The sequence below is a fragment of the Schistocerca nitens genome, chromosome 6 (assembly GCF_023898315.1).
Source record: "Schistocerca nitens isolate TAMUIC-IGC-003100 chromosome 6, iqSchNite1.1, whole genome shotgun sequence".
Classification (NCBI taxonomy): Eukaryota; Metazoa; Arthropoda; class Insecta; order Orthoptera; family Acrididae; genus Schistocerca; species Schistocerca nitens.
The window spans coordinates 199,798,446-199,823,605 of NC_064619.1; the positions used below are offsets into that span (position 1 = coordinate 199,798,446).

The following is a 25,160-nucleotide window of genomic DNA, read 5'->3' on the forward strand; positions in this document are numbered from 1 at the left end:
TTATAATAATATATTTGTTATTCAATACTATATGTAAATGTCAATATAAACTGCAGAAATATGGCTGTAGCACTTTAAAAAAATTGTACTAGTATCATTTTAGTGATATGTTATCAAAGAACAAGTTAAAATTACAATATGAGATTTAAGACGGGAAATGTTTAAAAACGAACAGTTGGAATTTTTCTGAATTGAACTATCCTATTCAAAACAATCAATTATGCAATATATATGATGGTCATAAGTAGTGGAGTATGAGCCACATTTCAGGTTTTGCAACGAAGAACTTCCGAAGAGCTGAGATCTACAGTGTACTTCATTTCAGTGTTCTTCATTGCGCATAGAGGAGACTGAACACTTTGTTATATTATGGTCTAATACTTGGTGTACTTGCCAAAGATAGGAGATGGATAAATACAAACTGATATGGATTTTAAGTACTGTAACATCTGATAGTAACATTTGTTCCACAATGCATCACCAATATTGAGAAAGGGTTATACACACCAGTGTCTCCATTGCACTCAGGAGAACCTGGAGGATCTAATAACAGACATAAATATACAGAAACAAGACCAATTCAGCTAACTTCCAATGGATAATTTTCTGATTGAAATAGCTCATCATATTCATGTTGTAATACAAGCTGCAGACAAATTCTGCAAATTAACTTGTTCTTTCTTTGTGCTATTAATTAATATTTTGTTTAATCTAGTTGAATCTTATACAAAATAATTTATGATAATTTTATATATTTGGTTGCACATATCTTCCGTGAATTGTTTGTTAATCCAATTGATTGTAAAATGAAGACTGTTATGAAGATCTGTAAGAAAAGGTTTTGTTTAACTTTCAGTTGCACAAATCCTTTTGGGGGTTGTTGAAACATAACAGTCTAATAGAAACTTATTAAACACGTAAATTTTAACCATAAACAGTAATTTCTGACATAGAGGTGTATGGAAATATGTACTTGTGAAAAAGTTACGAAGAAAACAATTACAGAATCTTAATTACACTAATGCGTAGAAGTCAGTTAACTGGTAAGAAACATTTTATATGATATCAATCTTCTGCAATTAGTAAATATAACAAGTGTATTGTTAACATTTGACACCTAACCATTTATACACAATATAATTAGTATATAGAATAGAATTCACTTGTGTTTAATATATTAGAATCTAGATAATCATTGAAATGTGTCATTTGTTTTAGGATGAGAATTTTAATTGTTAATTATTGAAATAATAATTTTAAACAATGACGACGATTGTTCGGGATTGTTAAGAAAGTATAAATAGTTACAGCCATGTTGGCAAAGGAGGTCATTCTGGTTTTGGTTTCTGAGCAGTGACCATGTAACTGCTCCTTTTGTATTTTAAGTATAGTTTGCCTTTGTAATAATACTTTAATTTTGTTTTGAAAGTATAATAAAAATTATGAAACTTGACACAAGATTAAACTAAATTAACTCTCCAGTAGTTAAGTTACAGTGACTGACAATATACTCAGGACGACGGCTGTGGTAGATCATGAGTAACTATGAACAACTCAATTATTACGAGTAGTTAAGACGTGTTATAAACTGATTACAGATGTTGACTCTGAAATTATTGGTATGTTGGAGCACCCTTAAATAATTTGACAGTTCAGGGGCTTCCTTTACCAGGATACAGATTAGCTGTCTGTTTTTCAAGGAGTTCCTTGTGGGGTGGGGGAGTGGCTATGTATGTAAAAAACAGTATTCCATTTGAGTCTATAGACTTATCATGACACTGCAATGAACAGGTATTTGAATGTTGTGAGGGGCAGTTGAATTTAGTGAAACTAAACTTTTAATTATTGTTGTTTTCTGCTCACGCTAGAGAGGGCTCTTGATTCACTTTGTAGGAAGTACCAGAAATTAGTTATATGTGGTGACTTCAGTATAAATTTTGTGTATGTTGGTAAATTCATATGATCTGATGCAGACTGTGTTTTTTCCAACTAGTGTGGAAGGGAACAGTAGCTCAGTCATAGACAATATTTTTATTCATTCTTCATTACTAGATGGGCATTTTGTTAGTAAAAGTGTGAATGGCCTTTCAGACCATGATGCACAAATTTTAACACTAAAAGGCTTTTGTACTCAAACAAATGTCACATGTAATTACAAACTATGTAGGAAAGTTAATCCAACAGCAATAGAGTGTTTTTTAAACCTTGTCAAGAAACAAGAGTGGCAGGATTTTTATAGTGCTGATAACACGGACGATAAACATAATGCTTTCTTTAACAAATTTCTCATGCTCTTTGAGAGTTGCTTTCCAGTAGAACATTCTAAACGGGGTACTAGCAGTAACAGGCAGCTCGGGTGGCTGACTAGTAGGATAAGGATATCATGTAGAACAAAGCGAGAAGTACATCAAAATGTTAGAAGTAGTCACAATCAAGCTGTAGTACCCCATTACAAACAATATTGTAAAGTGCTTACAAATGTTATTAGGAAGGCAAAGAATATGTGATATGCAAGAAGAACAGCTAATTCACAGGATAAAATTAAAACCATATGGTCAGTTGTGAAGGCAGTGTCTGGTCAACAGCACAAAGTCGACGATATGAAGTCAGTTCGCAGTAAGAATATTTCTGTTACTGATAAATCAGATATGTGTACAGTATTTGACAATCATTTTCTGAGAATTGCTGGTGAATTAAATAAAAATTTAGCTTCTAGAGAGAATCATATAAACTCTCTTGGCAAATGCCTTTCAAAGATTGATGTCTGAAATACTCCTCTGTGATACAGACAAGGGGGAGACTGAGTCAATAAATAAATCACTGAAGACTAAGGACTCTCATGGTTATGATGGGAGTGCCTAGCAGAATATTAAAGTACTGTGCTGCACATGTTAGCCCTGTATTTTGCCATATTTGTAATTTTTCCTTTACAAATGGTCAGTTTCCTGAGCGATTAAAGTACTCAGTAGTAAAGCCGCTTTATATAAAGGAAGAAAGGGATAATGTAGACAATTTTAGACTTATTTCTATGCCACCAGTGTTTGCTAAAGTTATTGAAAAGGCTGTGTATGTAAGGATAATTGACCATTTTGTATCACACGATTTGCTATAAACTGTACAGTTCGGGTTTAGAAGCCGCTTAACAACTGAAAATGCTATATTCTCTTTTCTGTGTGAGGTACTGGACGGGTCAAACAAAAGATTTTGAATGCTAGACATATTTTTTGATTTAAGTAAGGTGTTTGATTGTGTTGGTCGCAAAATATTGCTCCCGAAGTTGGACCATTATGGAATATGGGGAGTAGCTCACACTTGGTTCACCTCTTACTTTAGCAACAGACAGCAAAAGGTCATTATTCACAGTGTTGAGAATGGCTGTGATGTGGGGTCTGAATGGGGTACGGTCAAGTGGGGGGTGCCCCAGGGATCAGTGTTGGGGCCACTCCTGTTCCTTATTTATACAAATGATATGCCATGTAGTATTACAGGTAATTCTAAAATATTTCTGTTTGCTGATGACACTAGCTTGGTAGTAAAGTATGTTGCGTGCAACATTGGCTCAGTTACAAATAGTGCAGTTCATGACCTAAGTTCATGACTTGTAGAAAATAAAGCTAAATCACAGTAAGACTCAGTTTTTACAGTTTCTGAGACACAATTCAACAAAATCTAATGTTTTAATTTCATAAAATGGGCATATGATTAGTGAAACTGCACAGTTTCAGATTTCTAGGTGTTCAGATAGATAGTAAGCTGTCATGGAACACCCACATTCAGCATCTTGTTCAAAGACTTAATGCTGCCATTTCTACTATTCGAATGGTATCTGAAGTGAGTGATGATTTGATACGAAAATTAGTCTACTTTGCTCATTTTCATTTGCTTATGTCATATGGTATTATATTCTAGGGTAACTCTTCCCATCCTAAAAGGATATTTTTGGCTCAAACAGGCAGTTCGGGCAAAAAGTGGTGTAAGTTCAAGAACCTCTTGCCAACCCCTGTTCAAGAGTCTGGGCATTTTGACTTTGGCCTCTCAATATATATATATTCCTTACTGTCATTTCTTGTCAACAATATTAGCTTATTCCAAAGAAAATCAGCTTTCACTCAGTTAATACTTGGCAGAAATCAAACCTGCATTTGGATTGGACTTCCTTAACTGTTGTGCAAAAAGGTGTGCAGTATACTGCTGCTTCCATTTTCAATAAGCTGCCACTCAAATTCAAAAATCTTAGCAGTAGTAAGCAAATTGAAGAGTTTCCTAATGGTCACTCCTTCTATTCTGTCAAGGAGTTCCTTCAAAAAGTAAGCTGATTCTTGTTGTATTGTTGATTGTGTTTGCTTGAACTTATGGATTGACTTTTTTCAGGTTCATAAACTTTTTTTTTTTTTGTCTGTCATTACTTTTATGTTTTTTAATTTCATGTACAGACACATTCCATGGCCTTGGAGATTTGCTCCTCAATTTGGTCCTACAGAATTTTACATGTAAATAAATAAAATAAATAAATGTCAGTTACCTCATGTAGTAGAAGTTCAAGAGAATGGGAGAAGTAGGGAAGATTAGTGCAACTTCGGGCTATTTCCCAAGCATGAAAGCCTAAATTTCGACGAATTAGTTGTCTGAGGATTTGATGTAGATACACCTGGCTCTGAAACACACAGTAATGTACACACAAGATATTTAAGGACATTTACATTTCTTTTGAAGTACAGTATGAAAATTAAGGCAAATCACACTTTCCTCAATTAACTGACAATTTATAAGAACAACACAATAAAGTGGGGTATTTAAGACAAAGTCAGTTTCAGCAATCTCCTAATCTATTTATCAGACTAAATATTGCACTGTTATTGCTTGCCTTGGCAGATGCTTGTCTTGCACATGATGTACTGTTCCCTGTATAACATATTATAAAATAATCTAAACGATGAAACCCAATTCACACTTTTCTCACATGGCATCCTGAAAGCTTTGGAACAAGGTAGTCAGGTAGATGCTGTATTTCTTGATTTCTAAAAAGCATCTGACTCAGTGCCACACCTGTGTTCATTGTTAAAAGTACAATCCTATGGAGTATCAAGTGCAATTTGTGACTGGACTGAGGACTTTTTGGTAGGGAGGACACAGCATATTATCTTGCATGGAGAGTTTATTATCAGATGTAGAAGTAACTTCAGGTGTGTCCCAGGGAAGTGTGTTGGAACCCTTGCTGTTCATGTTGCATATAAATGACCTTGCAGACAATATTAATAGTAACATGAGACTTTTTGCAGATGATGCAGTTATCTATAATGAAGTACTATCTGAAAGAAGCTGCATAAATATACAGTCAGATACTACTAAGATTTCAAAACGGTGCAAAAGTTGGCAATTGCTTTAAATATTCAGAAATGTAAAATTGTGCACTCCACAACAAAACGAAAAAAAGTACTATCCTATGATTATAATATCAATGAGTCACTTTGGAATTGGCCAACTCATACAAATACCCAAGTGTAACACTTTTCTAGGGATATGTAATGGAATGATCACAAAGACACAGTTGTAGGTAAAGCACGCAGATGACTTTGATTTATTGGTAGAATCCTGGGAACTGCAATCAGTCTACAAAGGAGATTGCTTACTAATCACCTGTGCAACCAGTTCTAAAATACTACTCAAATGTGTGGGACACATACCAAGTAGGACTAACAGGAGATATTGTAAATACACAGAGAAAGGCAGCTTGAATGATCACATGTTTGTCTGATCCACAGGAAAGTGTCACAGAGGTACTGAAGGAATTGAGCTGGCATGCTCTTGAAGACAGACACAAACTATCCTGAGAAAGTCTATTAACAAGGTTGCAAGAAATATAAATTAAATAATGACTCTGGAAATATACTACAACCCCCTACATATCACTCACGTAGGGGTCATGAGGGTAAATTTAGGACAATTACTGCACACATAGAGGATTTCAAATTATCATTCTTCCATGCTCTATAGGTGAATGGAAACAGGAAGAAATCCTAATAATTGGTGCAATGGGAAGTACTCTCTGCCATGCAGAGAATAGATGAAGATGTAGATAAAGATGTATATGGACAATAAACTTTTCTTGAAAAAAATTTATGACTATCCACTGATTGTTTTAGAATTACCCTCATATTCTAATATTCAGCATGCAATCTTGCTGTGCCAGAGGATGGAACAAAATCATTATTTATAGCATTCTGTTCTAACTTATCAGTGGTTGAATAGTTTGGATTATAACACATATCCTTTAACAGTAGTACAAGTTAATAATGTACTACAATAAATATTCACCTGAAAAAAATAAGAATATTCAATGCTACAAGACTCTGCAGTGATAGCTGCTATTTGTTGAGTGCTAATTTGCAGCAACTGATAAAATATAATATTTTTGTAATTATCTTTGTATTTTAGTTATTTACTTCTTTATAATGTTTTACAATACAATTGCTTGTTTAAAGATACATAGATATAAGACAGTAATAAACAAAAGTAACTGAAAGCTGTTAAAATCCATACCGTTTTCTCCAGAAGGCAAAATGGTAAAGAAAACGGTGAGTTGCTATCAGATGTAAACAGCATTGTATCATTTTCAACTCCCAAAAGAATTGCATCTTCAAACAGTATAGCTGCAAGGAAAAAGAAAAAGACTTCTGTTGAAAGTTGTATGATAGTATAAGCAACATTTTATATACAACATGCAATCAATTCCAAGAAATCTGAGCGAAAGCTCAATCTATGAAGAACTTCGGTAGTGTAATGATTTTACAAGGTAGACCACATACACAACTCTCTTGTCTGGTATTCTGATAAGTATCTGAGACCATGAAGTCAAACTGCAGATAAGCGGCAAGAAAACTATTGAGGCACATAAGTGTGTAAAGCTGTTCTCAACCCAAAGACTGATTTAAACATTTCAATTCTTTCCTAAGCACTATTCTATTGGACGTAATAATATCCTTGCTTTCCTTCAACTGATGTACTAATTTATCCAGCCAGTCATGGACCTACAATTTAATGTGGTAACTAACAAATCATTGTCAGAAGTGAAATAAGCAATAAATAACACAAACAAATCCAAGGACCAACTGTTGGTATAATTGTGCACCTTTGGATTTGTCGTCGGGCACTTACCAACTGAACCATGAAGCCACTTTCAAGATGTTTCAATGATAAAAGATTCCCTGATGAGTTATAAGAGAACCAATATTTGAAACAGATAAAAAAACGAGACTGCTACATTCATTGTGAATATTGTGTAAAGACAATAACAAAAGAGTAATAAAGAAAACAGTATATATAGCCATAAAGCTAGTCATTCCCTTTTTACTCTATTTATGAGTGAAACTAATTCTTCATTAATGCCTAGAAGAGTACAGCAACCTGTTCAATTCTGTAACAAAGTGCACACTAGTATAACAGATGAAAACAATCAGGCCTTGATAGAGCACTAATTAAGAACACTGCTTGTAAAGGACACGGTCTTGGTTCAAGTCCTGGTTAAGCATACAATTTTAATCTCTCCAGAAATTCTGTAACAGTGCTCACTTAGCTGCAGTGTGAAAGATTCATTCTGGAAACAACTCCCAAGACTGCAACCAATATCTTTCCATGATGTACACTCTCCTGATAGTGTTACTGCAGTAAAATATGTCAGCAACTTTGTAAAATAAGAGAGACAATGAGAGAATTGAACCTGTGGAGCCCATTCATGTCTTGAGTCTGCACAGTTCTGTCGGTAATGGTAAGAAAACCACACTTGGAAAGCAAGGAAGCATGGTTTCAATTCTAGCTTGTTTGTTTCTTTATTCTGTTTCTGGATCACAATTATGGTAATCTTTATGATGAAAAGACTGTCACAATTGAACTAACTGAATACTTATTTGCATTCAATAAATCCTTTATGGTATGGAATAAGCTGTAAAGGAGAAACAAATTGAAGCTGCATTTAAAAATATTTCTGCTGTCTGTTACACATTTTTCTCAATTTGCAGACTGTAAAGACTTTTATAGCTATGTATTTCATTGCCTTCTGTGGCAAAGCAAGATCCACTAGAGGGATATGCAAATACTTTACCCTTCCAATACTGTTTTCTCTTACTACTTATATTATTTTTGAACTGCAATGAACTTTGGCCACTGGATAAATGCAGTATGATGCTGTTTTTTGTACTTCCAATGACTTAACCAGATACCTGCAAGATGTATGTGTGTGAACCTCACAAACAATTCTAATTAGTTTCTTTTGCACAGTCAATAGTTTTTGTCTAATTGAGAAGTTAAACAGGAATATTATTCCCCAGAATAAAGGTCTGCCAGCCTGATATTTTGTAAGTGGTAAAAACTAAGAGGATGTGTCTACAATTGAGCAATGAAACTAAATTATTTTTTAAATAATCATTATACAGTGTTGTTGTTACTATTATTTCTTTACTTTCTCAGACGTTAAGTCTGGTTAAGAATGGAAAGTGACGCGGACCTTGATCAAGCGTCACTTCCTATTAACTGTACGGTATGTGTTATATTGCATTTAGGAACTTTTGGGTAATTGAACATGTATCAATAATTACGGATTTCTGTAGTTGTATATATATGTTTGGATGTAGCTGGATTGCATTGATGTACTGGTGGATATTGTGTGATATGACTCCTGTAGTTGATAGTATAATTGGTATGATGTCAACTTTATCCTGATGCCACATGTCTTTGACTTCCTCAGCCAGTTGGATGTATTTTTCAATTTTTTCTCCTGTTTTCTTTTGTATATTTGTTGTATTGGGTATGGATATTTCAATTAGTTGTGTTAATTTCTTCTTTTTATTGGTGAGTATGATGTCAGGTTTGTTATGTGGCGTTGTTTTATCTGTTATAATGGTTCTGTTCCAGTATAATTTGTATTCATCATTCTCCAGTACATTTTGTGGTGCATACTTGTATGTAGGAACTTGTTGTTTTAAAAGTTTATGTTGTAAGGCAAGCTGTTGATGTATTATTTTTGCGACATTGTCATGTCTTCTGGGGTATTCTGTATTTGCTAGTATTGTACATCCGCTTGTGATGTGATCTACTGTTTCTATTTGTTGTTTACAAAGTCTGCATTTATCTGTTGTGGTATTGGGATCTTTAATAATACGCTTGCTGTAATATCTGGTGTTTATTGTTTGATCCTGTATTGCAATCATGAATCCTTCTGTCTCACTGTATATATTGCCTTTTCTTAGCCATGTGTTGGATGCGTCTTGATCGATGTGTGGCTGTGTTAGATGATACGGGTGCTTGCCATGAAGTGTTTTCTTTTTCCAATTTACTTTCTTCGTATCTGTTGATGTTATGTGATCTAAAGGGTTGTAGAAGTGGTTATGAAATTGCAGTGGTGTAGCCGATGTATTTATATGAGTGATTACCTTGTGTATTTTGCTAGTTTCTGCTCGTTCTAGAAAGAATTTTCTTAAATTGTCTACCTGTCCGTAATGTAGGTTTTTTATGTCGATAAATCCCCTTCCTCCTTCCTTTCTGCTTAATGTGAATCTTTCTGTTGCTGAATGTATGTGATGTATTCTATATTTGTGGCATTGTGATCGTTTAAGTGTATTGAGTGCTTCTAGGTCTGTGTTACTCCATTTCACTACTCCAAATGAGTAGGTCAATATTGGTATGGCATAAGTATTTATAGCTTTTGTCTTGTTTCTTGCTGTCAATTCTGTTTTCAGTATTTTTGTTAGTCTTTGTCTATATTTTTCTTTTAGTTCTTCTTTAATATTTGTATTATCTATTCCTATTTTTTGTCTGTATCCTAGATATTTATAGGCATCCGTTTTTTCCATCGCTTCTATGCAGTCGCTGTGGTTATCCAATATGTAATCTTCTTGTTTAGTGTGTTTTCCCTTGACTATGCTATTTTTCTTACATTTGTCTGTTCCAAAAGCCATACTTATATCATTGCTGAATACTTCTGTTATCTTTAGTAATTGGTTGAGTTGTTGATTTGTTGCTGCCAGTAGTTTTAGATCATCCATGTATAGCAAATGTGTGACTTTGTGTGGGTATGTTCCAGTAATATTGTATCCATAATTTGTATTATTTAGCATGTTGGATAGTGGGTTCAGAGCAAGGCAGAACCAGAAAGGACTTAATGAGTCTCCTTGGTATATTCCACGCTTAATCTGTATTGGCTGTGATGTGATATTATTTGAATTTGTTTGGATATTAAGTGTGGTTTTCCAATTTTTCATTACTACGTTTAGGAACTGTATCAATTTAGGATCTACTTTGTATATTTCCAATATTTGTAGTAATTATTATTATTATTATTATTATTATTATTTAAGTGTCCAATAATGATCTAAAATTTTCACCTGTGAGTGTTAATGTGTGATACAATTCACTGCAAGTGAAAGTTTGTGAAACAAGTGTACAAACACCATTATTTTAAATTCCCAAGCAGTCAGTGATGAACTCTCATAACTGCAACCAGTTACTAATTTGATAGGGAGCACCCAGAAGTCAGTCCAAGCTGTCGTCTCACTTGTCACTCTTTGCTTCATAATTCAGTTGCTGGTTTGTGAGCAAGTCAGAATAACAGATAATGTGTTTATTTCCAAACTGACATTCCTTTTGGTGTTCGTTGCTTAGGAGTATGGTGAATATTTGAATAGCATAAGGTTGCTGAACCATGGAACTTGCTGTTGGCGGGGAGGCTTGCGTGCCACAGCGATACAGATGGCCGTACCGTAGGTGCAACCACAACGGAGGGGTATCTGTTGAGAGGCCAGACAAACATGTGGTTCCTGATGAGGGGCAGCAGCCTTTTCAGTAGTTGCAGGGGCAACAGTCTGGATGATTGACTGATCTGGCCTTCTAACATTAACCAAAACGGCCTTGCTGTGCTGGTACTGCGAACGGCTGAAAGCAAGGGGAAACTACAGCCGTAATTTTTCCTGAGGACATGCAGCTTTATTGTACGATTAAATGATGATGGCGTCCTCTTGGGTAAAATATTCCGGAGGTAAAATAGTCCCCCATTCGGATCTCCGGCCGGGGACTACTCAAGAGGACGTAGTTATCAGGAGAAAGAAAACTGGCGTTCTACGGATCGGAGCGTGGAATGTCAGATCCATTAATCGGGCAGGTAGGTTAGAAAATTTAAAAGGGGAAATGGATAGGTTAAAGTTAGATATAGTGGGGATTAGTGAAGTTCGGTGGCAGGAGGAACAAGACTTTTGGTCAGGTGAATACAGGGTTATAAATACAAAATCAAATAGAGGTAATGCAGGAGTAGGTTTAATAATGAATAAAAAAAAAAGGAGTGCGGGTTAGCTACTACAAACAGCATAGTGAACGCATTATTGTGGCCAAGATAGACACAAAGCCCATGCCTACTAAAGTAGTACAAGTTTATATGCCAACTAGCTCTGCAGATGATGAAGAAATTGATGAAATGTATGATGAGATAAAAGAAATTATTCAGATAGTGAAGGGAGACGAAAATTTAATAGTCATGGGTGACTGGAATTCGTCAGTAGGAAAAGGGAGAGAAGGAAACATAGTAGGTGATTATGGATTGGGGGGAAGAAATGAAAGAGGAAGCCGCCTTGTAGAATTTTGCACAGAGCATAACTTAATCATAGCTAACACTTGGGTCAAGAATCATAAAAGAAGGTTGTATACCTGGAAGAATCCTGGAGATACTAAAAGGTATCAGATAGATTATATAATGGTAAGACAGAGATTTAGGAACCAGGTTTTAAATTGTAAGACATTTCCAGGGGCAGATATGGATTCTGACCACAATCTCTTGGTTATGAACTGCAGATTGAAACTGAAGAAACTGCAAAAAGGTGGGAATTTAAGGAGATGGGACCTGGATAAACTGAAAGAACCAGAGGTTGTACAGAGTTTCAGGGAGAGCATAAGGGAACAATTGACAGCAATGGGGGAAAGAAATACAGTAGAAGAAGAATGGGTAGCTCTGAGGGATGAAGTAGTGAAAGCAGCATACGATCAAGTAGGTAAAAAGACGAGGGATAATAGAAATCCTTGGGTAACAGAAGAAATATTGAATTTAATTGATGAAAGGAGAAAATATAAAAATGCAGTAAATGAAGCAGGCAAAAAGGAATACAAACGTCTCAAAAATGAGATCGACAGGAAGTGCAAAATGGCTAAGCAGGGATGGCTAGAGGACAAATGTAAGGATGTAGAGGCTTGTCTTACTAGGGGTAAGATAGGTACTGCCTACAGGAAAATTAAAGACACCTTTGGAGAAAAGAGAACCACTTGTATGAATATCAGGAGCTCAGATGGCAACCCAGTTCTAAGCAAAGAAGGGAAGGCAGAAAGGTGGAAGGAGTATATAGAGGGTTTATACAAGGGCGATGTACTTGAGGACAATATTATGGAAATGGAAGAGGACGTAGATGAAGATGAAATGGGAGATACGATACTGCGGGAAGAGTTTGACAGAGCACTGAAAGACCTGAGTCGAAACAAGGCCCCGGGAGTAGACAACATTCCATTAGAACTACTGACGGCCAGTCATGACAAAACTCTACCATCTGGTGAGCAAGATGTATGAGACAGGTGAAATACCCACAGACTTCAAGAAGAATATAATAATTCCAATCCCAAAGAAAGCAGGTGTTGACAGATGTGAAAATTACCGAACTATCAGTTTAATAAGTCACAGATGCAAAATACTAACGTGAATTCTTTACAGACGAATGGAAAAACTGGTAGAAGCGGACCTCGGGGAAGATCAGTTTGGATTCCGTAGAAATGTTGGAACACGTGAGGCAATACTAACCTTACGACTTATCTTAGAAGAAAGATTAAGAAAAGGCAAACCTACGTTTCTAGCATTTGTAGACTTAGAGAAAGCTTTTGACAATGTTGACTGGAATACTCTCTTTCACATTCTAAAGGCGGCAGGGGTAAAATACAGGGAACGAAAGGCTATTTACAATTTGTACAGAAACCAGATGGCAGTTATAAGAGTCGAGGGGCATGAAAGGGAAGCACTGGTTGGGAAAGGAGTGAGACAGGGCTGTAGCCTCTCCCCGATGTTATTCAATCTGTATATTGAGCAAGCAGTAAAGGAAACAAAAGAAAAATTCGGAGTAGGTATTAAAATTCATGGAGAAGAAGTAAAAACTTTGAGGTTCGCCGATGACATTGTAATTCTGCCGGAGACAGCAAAGGACTTGGAAGAGCAGTTGAACGGAATGGACAGTGTCTTGAAAGGAGGATATAAGATGAACATCAACAAAAGGAAAACGAGGATAGTGGAATGTAGTCATATTAAATCGGGTGATGCTGAGGGAATTAGATTAGGAAATGAGACACTTAAAGTAGTAAAGGAGTTTTGCTATTTAGGGAGTAAAATAACTGATGATGGTCGAAGTAGAGAGGATATAAAATGTAGACTGGCAATGGCAAGGAAATCGTTTCTGAAGAAGAGAAATTTGTTAACGTGGAGTATAGATTTAAGTGTCAGGAAGTCGTTTCTGAAAGTATTTGTATGGAGTGTAGCCATGTATAGAAGTGAAACATGGACGATAACTAGTTTGGACAAGAAGAGAATAGAAGCTTTCGAAATGTGGTGCTACAGAAGAATGCTGAAGATAAGGTGGGTAGATCACGTAACTAATGAGGAGGTATTGAATAGGATTGGGGAGAAGAGAAGTTTGTGGCACAACTTGACTAGAAGAAGGGATCAGTTGGTAGGACATGTTTTGAGGCCTCAAGGGATCACAAATTTAGCATTGGAGGGCAGCGTGGAGGGTAAAAATCGTAGAGGGAGACCAAGAGATCAATACACTAAGCAGATTCAGAAGGATGTAGGTTGCAGTAGGTACTGGGAGATGAAGAAGCTTGCACAGGATAGAGTAGCATGGAGAGCTGCATCAATCCAGTCTCAGGACTGAAGACCACAGCAGCAGCAAGGTTGCTATTGTTTTTCACAAACTGGAGCTTCACCAACACAGGGCTGAAGCATTGTACTACCATTAAATAGAGGGTAGAGCACCATGGATAGGATTTGTGAACTGGAGTGGCAATCATCAAAACTAAGGTGTTTTTCGTTGTTACAGGATCTTCTCATGAAATTTCACTCAACTTTCCACTAAGAATGTGAAAATATTTTATTATATTAAATAGGGAGTAACAACCATCATAATAAAATAAATCAAAACTTGCACAGAAAGATTTAAGTTTTCTGTGCAAGAGTGGAGCAGTAGAGAAATAGCTTTGTCAGGTAGTTAATTGTGAAGTGTAGAATAATAATGCAGATGAAGATGTAGAAGTTGTATTTTAGTCCTTTAGGTGCCAGCCTTTGGAACATGATTTCAAGGTGGTGGAAGTGGTCCTCTTGAGATGTGACACAGTTGGAGCACCTTGTAATAATTTATCCATAAAACACAGGAATATGGCAGGTGCTAAAGAGTTTTTGAACGGTGACCAATTATAATGGTAGAGGCCATATGGCACACTGATCACTAGGTAACCTTGTGACACTGTGTCCAAAAAAATTTGAAATTGAACCTCTATGAGGACAATATTATTGAATAAGGTGCCCTGGCTTAATTTTGCAAAGGGTTCATCCAGGGTCAATAAAGAATAATATTCCACTTCAGCTTTTACATTAATCATACTTTAAAATTCCCAGTCTTTAGGTGCTGTTGAGTTTGTGTGCTGTTACCAACGGAGAGGTGATTTGGATTGTATGGCATGTACAGTTTCATGAACAGTGCATCTCTAAGTGTGGAAAAAGTCTATCCCAAAAACATTACCCACTTTGGGAGCAGCTACCACAACAAAATTTACTGGACAAGTGACTTGGTTGTGAGTAAAACTGAAAACTTTCGTAGCAAAGGCACATGATGATGTCCACATACTCATAGATGTCTTGATTGTCTGCACGGGGGTGACATTAAACTCAAGTATGTGGACTTGTTTAGCAAAGGCACAGAAGCACTAGTTTCAAGGTGCAACTTCACATAGTGTTTGCTTAAGAATGCAACTAAGTACATTTGCTAGATTTCATTCTGAGACGTCTGCACTTCTAAAAGTGTCCTCTGGAAATGGCATGTTGTCCCTCACAGCTTGTGCTGGAGAACTGACTGCCAAGTCTTCTTTCATCATAAACAACTCTATGCAACACATGCCATTTCATAAGCATGAGCTATTTGCATTACTCAAAAAAGGATCCGATACCAGCAATAAGTGGTTTCTCACTTCTGAGTGGGGATAAGATGCACTATAACAACCCCAATTAGAGAATCAATTTTAGCCTGGTGCTGTCTTGTCAGAGGGCACACCAGCTGACATGTGCCATCTGGGTATTGAAACCACGGAGGATGACATGATTGTTCTGCCAGCTACTAGGTCTCCTTAATGATGTCAAGTGGCACTACAAGCTTGCTCCCCTTATTTTCCATAGAAACTGTGTGTCTTCCATTCCCACAAAATGGGTCACATATTTTGCAAAAGAAAACACACACAATACTCAAAAATACCAACAGCCTATCCATAGGAACACATACGTATTGTCCAATTTCACAGGCACGCATGGTGATTATTTTTCCCTTGTTCACATCAGTTACTTCATTTAAAATAAAATAATATACAAATTTTGTGGTGGCTGCCATTCTCTCATGAAAGAGTAAAACACTGAAAAGAGCATGATTCAAAGCAATGTGTGATCTGTGAACTGAATGCACAAATTACACAACTTAGGCAATGTGTTTGTTTAGCTTCTGTTTGTTGTGTGGGTACTTTATGCATCAGGATAATAGCACCTGTCACAACTCAAGTAGGAAAATTTATGGCTAATATTAAATGCAAATGGCTAATGGCTTATCTAATGCACTCTTTCTGTCAGATTCCTTTACAAAATATAGGTAGAAAGATTACGAGTACTAATCAATACACCCCTTTGTTGCTTTGACAGGCAAAAATTTCTGAATTATATATTAACTCGCAATCAAGTGCTTTTCACTTCTACAACCTGATTAATACTGAATTTAGTTATTTACATTTTTTAAATTTACACTCATGTATTTGAGAAATCCTCTTTATCCATGTTTGATCTGCAAGAATTTCAGATTTTCTATGCTTGTGGTTATGTGATGCTCAAATAGAAATATGAATTTGTTTCGAACTACTGAGGTCCTTCAAGAAAAATAACTCATATACTTCACTTAAGTCCTTCCTTCCTCACTCCATAATATTCTGAGGAAGCAAGTTCATTTTCCCTATCCCTCTACTCTTATGTGGTGAAATTGGAGTCTTTGTCAGTTTAATTCCCTTTAATTCTGACTGTCTGAATTCTGAATTTTTTGCAAATTTCTTAGTAGAAGACATCATTTTGAAGCAGGAACACAGAGAGATTACGATACAATACTGCCTGTGATGACATTTGCATACATTCACAAGACACTATAGGCTTCAATCTATTCTTTCTGCTCTGTGCTTGCAAGGCCGAAATGACAGTGGATGCATTTGGTTCCGGCTTCAACTGGATGATTCTCAGGATGACTATGTGAAACATCCCATCAACAGGACCAAAGAAGCAAGACATTGGCTTGCATACAGGTCCTGAACACCCAGGAGAAAGATCAAGAGTGCTGTAACATCAAGGAAAGGCCAGTGAGATACAGACCAGAATACTCGAAATGGATTTTTATGCTTGTGTAGAAAGTGCAACTATCAGATAAACTACTAAAATGCTAGAATGAGATTTTCACTCTGCAGCGGAGTATGCGCTGATATGAAACTTCCTGGCAGATTAAAACTGTGTGCCCGACCGAGACTCGAACTCGGGACCTTTGCCTTTCGCGGGCAAGTGCTCTACCATCTGAGCTACCAAAGCACGACTCACGCCCGGTCCTCACAGCTTTACTTCTGCCAGTATCTCGTCTCCTACCTTCCAAACTTTACAGAAGCTCTCCTGCGAACCTTGCAGAACTAGCACTCCTGAAAGAAAGGATACTGCGGAGACATGGCTTAGCCACAGCCTGGGGGATGTTTCCAGAATGAGATTTTCACTCTGCAGCGGAGTGTGCGCTGATATGAAACTTCCTGGCAGATTAAAACTGTGTGCCCGACCGAGACTCGAACTCGTGACCTTTGCCTTTCGCGGGCAAGTGCTCTACCATCTGAGCTACCGAAGCACGACTCACGCCCGGTCCTCACAGCTTTACTTCTGCTAGTATCTCGTCTCCTACCTTCCAAACTTTACAGAAGCTCTCCTGCGAACCTTGCAGAACTAGCACTCCTGAAAGAAAGGATACTGCGGAGACATGGCTTAGCCACAGCCTGGGGGATGTTTCCAGAATGAGATTTTCACTCTGCAGCAGAGTGTGCGCTGATATGAAACTTCCTGGCAGATTAAAACTGTGTGCCCGACCGAGACTCGAACTCGGGACCTTTGCCTTTCGCGGGCAAGTGCTCTACCATCTGAGCTACCGAAGCACGACTCACGCCCGGTCCTCACAGCTTTACTTCTGCCAGTATCTCGTCTCCTACCTTCCAAACTTTAGAGAAGCTCTCCTGCGAACCTTGCAGAACTAGCACTCCTGAAAGAAAGGATACTGCGGAGACATGGCTTAGCCACAGCCTGGGGGATGTTTCCAGAATGAGATTTTCACTCTGCAGCGGAGTGTGCGCTGATATGAAACTTCCTGGCAGATTAAAACTGTGTGCCCGACCGAGACTCGAACTCGGGACCTTTGCCTTTCGCGGGCAAGTGCTCTACCATCTGAGCTACCGAAGCACGACTCACGCCCGGTCCTCACAGCTTTACTTCTGCCAGTATCTCGTCTCCTACCTTCCAAACTTTACAGAAGCTCTCCGGCGAACCTTGCAGAAGTAGCACTCCTGAAAGAAAGGATACTGCGGAGACATGGCTTAGCCACAGCCTGGGGGATGTTTCCAGAATGAGATTTTCACTCTGCAGCGGAGTGTGCGCTGGTTGGCATCCTGTAAAAGGCATGGCATTCAGCAAGCATACTTTTTGCCATCTTCAAGTGTTCCTTTGATGGGGTGAAATCTCATGGCTGCCACCTTTATATTCTCCTTCCTGCCCCTCCTGCTGGTGCCTGCAGGCATGGACCTAGTGTGGTAGTGGGAGAAGTGTAGTGTCAGGCATTGAGGGTTCGGTTGGGTTGTTTGGGGGGAGGAGACCAGACAGCGAGGTCATCGGTCTCATCAGATTAGGGAAGGATGGGTAAGGATATAAGCTGAGCCCTTTCAGAGGAACCATCCCGGCATTTGCCGGGAGTGATTTAAGGAAATAACGGAAAACCTAAATCAGGATGGCCGGATGCAGGATTGAAACGTCTTCCTCCCGAATGAGAGTCCAGAGTGCTAGCCACTGTGCCACCTCACTCAGTCGGGCATTGATACAGGGCCTTCAGTAGTGCTAGATGGGGATCCCTCCTTGTGTAGTGACAGTTGTTCATCATCCTCTTCAGCTGTCATCATGGAAGGAGACCTCCATGTAGAATGCTCCTGTGCTTTGATCACACCCAAAGCTTTGTCCCGGGTCTTTTTTAACTGAAAACAGCTGTCCTTTCTTATTAGTCCATGAGCCAGTCAGATCTCTACAGCTTCTTTGATAATACAATCCCAGAAGGTGTTGGCTTGGTACAACAACTTCTTGTTATCATAATTTGTGGTATGTTCATGGGAGATGCAGTGCTCTGCAACAGTGGATTTTTGTTGGCTGAATGTTGCCTGCATGGTATTTATGTTCAGTGTATCTTTCCTGAACTGTCCAGAGAGTCTGGCCTACATGATTTTTTCCATACTGACAAAGGATGTGACAGAGTCTTCGAAGTGTTAGGTCACCCTTGACTGATCCTAATAAGGTTTTCCTGTTGGCTGGTGGGTAGAAATGCACTTGATGTTGTGTTTCCAGAGTATTCTTCTAGTTTTTGCTGAATGTTCCCAATCTATGGAATTATCTCCATCACAATCACTTTGTCCACACCTTCAGCAGGCTGTGGCCTTGATTTCTTAGATTTTAAGACACATTGCGGTTGCTGTAACCATTTGTACGAAACATGGCTTGTAAGAACTGCAATTTGTCTCCTGTCATGATCTGAGATTTTGTGTCCTCTGTGCACTAGTATGCTTAGCACACCTTCTTGTTGTCAAGGGGCTTGCAAGTACAGATTGTATGTATTTGTTTATGGTAGACACTTTGCCAAGCATGTCATTTGGTCTTTGGTTGATGAGCACATCCAGAAATGGAAATTCATGCTTTTTCTCTATCTCCATCATGAAATTCATGTTCTCGTGCAGAGAATTCAGGTGTTGCAGATAGTCTTGTAGGTGACATTATCCACGTGGTCAGATTATAAATGTTTTGTATACCTATTGCAAGAAGCACAAAGGCTTGTAGCCTGTCAAGTCCAGGGCTTGCTCTTCTAATGCCTCCATAAACATACCGGCCGCCACTGGTGATAGTAGGCAGCCCATTGTTACTTTGTTTGTTCATAACAATTTCTGTGGAACAGAAAGTAGGTAGACGTAAGCACAAATTCAAATACCTTGGTTAATGCTTGCCCAAAGTGTTCTACTATTAGGCTTAGAAAGTCTCTTACACATTGAGATACAATGTCAAAGCTCACCATGAGGTCTTCTAGGCACCAGTTGAAAGTTCTGGAGTGGCAGAATGAAATGTGCTGAATTTTGTATGTGGTGCTGGCATTTGCTCACTAAGGGATGAGCATCACTGTCAGGCATTTCACTAATTCACATGTCGGTGTGACAATGTTGCTAACACTGGACAAAGAGGCATGTCTTGCGTGTGGACTTTAGATAGTCCTTAAAGGCAGTGCTCGTGGATGAAGTTTCTTCACTGTCTTCTTGTCTGGAAATGCAGTTTGGAGAAGCTTGATGGTCTTCCTCTTCACACCCTAGTAGGTAGGATTTTCTTCAATTCTCCTGTATGTGTCATCCTCTAATACGTCGTATAACTTTTGTTTGTAAACGTGACATGGTAGCAACGCCATACAATTTCCTTTGTCTACTTGGAGGAAAACTGTCTTAGAATCTTCTTGTAGCCGCTAACTGCTTTTCTCTCTTCTTTGCAGATGTTTGGCTTTGGTAGACCTGCCCTGGTAAGTGTACGGCATTTTTCACCTTTTATCTCCTCTGTAGCATCCCATGAAAATGAAAGCGAAACCTGTTCCACAGCGCTGATAAATTCAGCTGTTGGTATACACATTGCTGCCGGTGTGAAATTTAGTCTCTTTCTTTGTACATTGTTAATTACTTTCTCTGTACTCTTAATGACAGATTTCCAGTTTTTCTTGAGATAGTTTAGCTGCAAGGCTTTCAGATTTAGCAGTTTGTCTGCAGGTGGCTGATTGCTATCCCTTGTTGACTTCAGACCAGCTAACTGCATTTATCTATCACCCCAAGTCAGGGGAGGGGAGAACATTGACACCAACTGCAGGTGGAGAGAGGAGAGTTCTCTTGAGGTCTCATTGAATCTGCATCGATGTACTAGATCCACTCCCTGACCAATACCAGGAGGGCTCTTCTGGTGATCTGGTTGATGGCTGGAGTTCTGACTTGATAAATGACTTTTGCAAAGGATGGTATGATTCGGTGCTCTCGGTATCTCAGCAGAAACAAAAGGGAGGCCAAAACACTCCACCCTATTCCAATACTTATCAAGCTTCTTAATTATGCTGCACATCTTCTCCCCATAAAGGTACTTGATGTCCGATTTTGAACAGTTCTCGCGTATTCAGGCAGGTGGCATTGTTTATAAGGTCAGATATTTTGGCAAATAGGCTTCTTACCATCTTCAAGTGTTCCTGATGACTGGGTGATAACTGCTGCATGCCATCTTCATATCCTTTCTCCCCCCCCCCCCCCTCCACCCTCCCACCCATCCTCCTAAAACTTCCAGCCAGTGCCTTTGGGCGTGGGCATAGTGTGGTGTTTTAATTTTAACTGGCAACTGGTACTATTTTTCCTTGTGGATACTCAGTCATCACTATATTAAGTTTACCTGTATCCACCTTGCCACTACTGTCCCATTTGTGGCAGTTTTAAATTTAAATTTTACCTTTAAATCATCTTAACAGATGGTTGGGCACTCTCACTATTTATATCCAAGTATATAATTTTTACATTTTTAATTTATTTTGACGATTCATATCTAACCATGTTTTAATCAGTTATATATTTGTATCCAACTATGTTAATAATTGGGCTAGTCGGCTCTGATGCTACTTGCCACTAGATTGCTTTACTTTCCCCTGCAATACAATGGTCACTACTTTTTGTGCACGGTTGTCTTCTACCGCCGCATAAAACCATATCTCGCCTTATGTGCAGCCGTCACTACCCTGCAGCCCAGTGTTTCGTGTGTAGCAGCCACGCATTTCATCGTGCAAATTATTTTGCATTGTTCATTGATATTCTCTAAGTTTTTCTCTTTTTCTCCTCTGACTGCCCATTTCTTTAGGTAATTTTGTTGATTATAAGATGCATAACACTTTTCCATCGTAACTAAGCCAACCACATTAGCTTCATATTTACAGATGGGCAGTGAATTCCCATTATTATAACCAAACAAGTGTTAAGTGGTTTATAATCTTTTATTACAGCTTCTCCATGTTCCCACTGCAGTCGTGTTTCATCTGAATATGTGCTTATAATCGCCCAAAACCAGTCATGACTGAAAAAATAAATCTTTTACAACTGAAATGGTTTATTAACTGATTCCAAGTTCTTTGAATTTGTGCTTGCATTAACCTCCTTTCAAAATGATCTTCACCTCCTTAAATTCCACCAGTACTCTTCCCTCATAACCCTTTTACTACAAAAACATATCTCCATGGCGCAAGCATCCCAAAACCATCTCTGTTCCCCCCACAAGATACTGCTACTGCACAATCCCTATTACATATACTGCATCTCTAAAACGGAATTCCTTGCTCTTGTCTACCTGGAAGAGCATTCAAGACACTGTCTCTATAATTTATCCAACCTGCTGACATCCTACTGCCACTTTGGGACACCACTACCCAATCATTATCCTACCCACAGTCTTCCTCCTCATCGAGCCCTCGTAGTACACTGCCAAGTTGACCTTTTCAAGCTGCCACATCACCAAAACTCCTTACCAACACTAAACTAATCAACAATCTTGGATCAACTAATCAACAATCTTCAGCCTCACAGAAGTTTCAGTCCTATCCAGCAGCCTCACCTTTAGCCCCACACTCAAATTTTACCATGTTGGACTTGTCAAAGGCCTACTCTCCTCCTCCCAATCCCTGCAATGGAAACATTTCTTCGCCACCAATCCTTGAACCAAAGTCAACCTTATTCCAACAGTGAACTCTGTGTCTTCCATTTTACACTACCATCCAACCAAGATCATCGCCCCCTCATACATAACCAACCCGTGGTCACCTTCTAGGAATATCTAGCTTCCATCTTGGCCTCACCATCCTTCCCCAGGTCCAGTCCTAAGGACACCGAACTTTCAGCAGAAGAAAGGATAGCCATATACAGCCTCAAAACAATTCCTGACCTAATCATCCAGCCTATCTACAGACAAAGCTTCAAGCACTGTCATTATGAATCACAGTGACTACCTGGCAGAAGGCGCTACCAATTATCTGACTACTCCACCTATAAACTGCCATCCCATGAGTCCAACATAACCTCCAATCCCTTCTTAAGGCCTTAGGTCCTTCCCAGAATATCACCCATGAATCCATTTTCATCATCAGCACTGTGACACCATGTACAGCCACCTTCCATATAGTCACCAAAACCCACAAGCTCAATAATACCCCAGTCTAGCTGGTTACAGATCAAAGACACCAACCACTTCCTTCAGAGACATCCTAAAAAATAATCCCTAGTCTCATTCCTTCACAACCTCCTCCTCTCCAATCCACTTTACCTGCTACTCCCCAGCTCAGTGTACCACATTCCTGGATGTTTACCACCTCCTCTTTGATGGCTCCATCCACACCTCTGTTCACATTAAATCCACCAATCCACAATTCCTGCATTTCAGCATTTTCATCCCTCTCACACCAAAAAGCCCCTGCCTTACAATCTGGTCATGAGAGGATGACATATCTGCAGTGACAAAAACTCCATTGACCAGTACACTGAAGGTCTCATCAAGGCCTTGACCAACAGACACTATTCCGCCATACCTAATCTACAAACAGATTCCCCATGCCATTTCCCCACATGCCCCCAATCCTCCTATCAGCCCCAAGAACCAGCTATGAAGCAGTGCCTCCACCATCACCCAATATCATGCCAGAATGGAAAAGCTGAACCCCATCCTTCATCAGTGCCTTGATTATCTATCATTATGCCCTGAAATGAGGAAATTCCTACCTAAGATCTTTCCCACCACTCCTAAAGAGGTGTTCCATCCCTCACCCACTCTCCACAACATCCTAGTTCTTCCCCACGCCACTCCCAAGCCTAACCTCTTACCAAAGGGATCATATCCCCATGGAAGACTAAGGTACAAGAGCTGCCCAATACACCCACCCAGCACTTCCTATTCCAGTCCTGTCACAGGCATCTCCTATCCCATTAGAGGCCGGACCATCTGTGAAAGCTGCCATGTTATGTACCAACTCTGCTGCAATCATTGCACGCCTTTTATACTGGTATGGCTACCAACCAGTGACCACCAAGATGAACAGCTGTCCTGTTGCTGTCTAGTGCCTGCACACTTCGTCAGGTAGTGCTCCTCTCCTCCAAGCTTTATCCCGATAAGTCCCCCTTCTCCGCCCTACTCGAGAGTGTGGCTTTCATTCAACATTACAGTTGCATTCCAGTCCGAATTGCTGGTAAGAGTGGTCATGCACACGTGTGTGTGTGTGTGTGTGTGTGTGTGTGTGTGTGTGTGTGTGTGTGTGTGAGAGAGAGAGAGAGAGAGAGAGAGAGAGAGAGAGAGGTGTGTGCGTGTGTGTGTGTACTGAGAGAGAGAGAGAGAGAGAGAGGTGTGTGTGTGTGTGTGTACTGGCTTGTACGAATGTGTGTGTGTGTGTGTGTGTGTGTGTGTGTGTGTTTTCTTTTCTGAAGAAGGCTTTGGCAAAAAGTTAAGACATGTAACAGTCTCGTCACTTCATTGTGCCTGTCTGCAGCTCAAACTTTCATCTTTACAGTGAGTAGCAATCTACCATTTTTTTAATTAAAATCTCAGGTGCAGAATGGATGAAGTTGCCCACCAATTAAACATGAATTAATTTTGTGAGCCCAAAACTCACTGTTTTCTGTGCTACAGTCATGTTCCATAAATATTATTGGCCGTTCATTTTTCTACTGCTCTATGAACACAACCACATCTTCAAATTATTAGGATAATTTCTGACAAATAATATTATGATCATAAGACATTACTGAACGCAACTGCGCTAGATATGTTAAAATACTGATTTATTTATTTTAAGAGCAGCAAACATTAAGGGGTACAAAAGATGTTGAATTTAATTTTTTAGACAATCGGCAATATGTATTGTACAAGGTGGCAGCGAGTCAAGGAATGTTTTAGGCAAGTGATTAAAAAAAATTTGAAGGTCCCAGTAAAATCTTCACAAGTTTTCTCCCTACGTGACAAGTTGCCTGCCTTCCAGAACACAGGCAGTTCTGTCCAGTTAAAGCTGCTGACAAGAGGCGCCCTCAACCCTCTGATGAAGTCTGCTAGCAAATTCACACCATCAGCTAGCAGAGCAGAATACAGTTGCTTCTCTCTCTTGTGATTGAGACCTGAGTAGAACAGACCTTTTACTTCAGAGGCAAAGCATCTGACTCTGCATCCCATGACCAGCCACCAACAGAACTTAACATAAAATACCTCCCTCCCAGTGCAGACTTGATTTAGTTTGTTTTCTTGGACTGGCCTACACCCAGTAACTTCATACCCTGTGCCCACCCCATGTATCATGTACCCTGCAATATATTCTGTTTAACTGACTTAATTTTTTCTGTTGTTTAACGTCAGCCCAGGACACCACCTTGACGAGCCCTGATCACTTCACTTCCTGTACAATGCCGTCCCTCTAACCGCAATTTTACATTGGTGTCAGGAGTGGGATGGGTCCCCATCGTTCACTCCATAGGGCAGCAGTTTACTT

General features: G+C 39.1%; 1 protein-coding gene across 1 annotated transcript in view; it reads right to left on the minus strand.

Annotated features, from left to right (window-relative positions):
* The window catches only part of LOC126263131 (guanine nucleotide exchange factor subunit Rich), a 321,707-nt gene that overhangs the window by 136,018 nt on the left and 160,529 nt on the right, over positions 1–25,160 (minus strand). The window contains exons 13-14 of the mRNA XM_049960154.1: positions 6,541–6,650; positions 4,523–4,654 (exon numbers count right to left, since the gene is read on the minus strand). Of these exons, the coding sequence (XP_049816111.1) occupies positions 4,523–4,654; positions 6,541–6,650 (242 nt within the window). The remainder of the gene's footprint in view (positions 1–4,522; positions 4,655–6,540; positions 6,651–25,160) is intronic.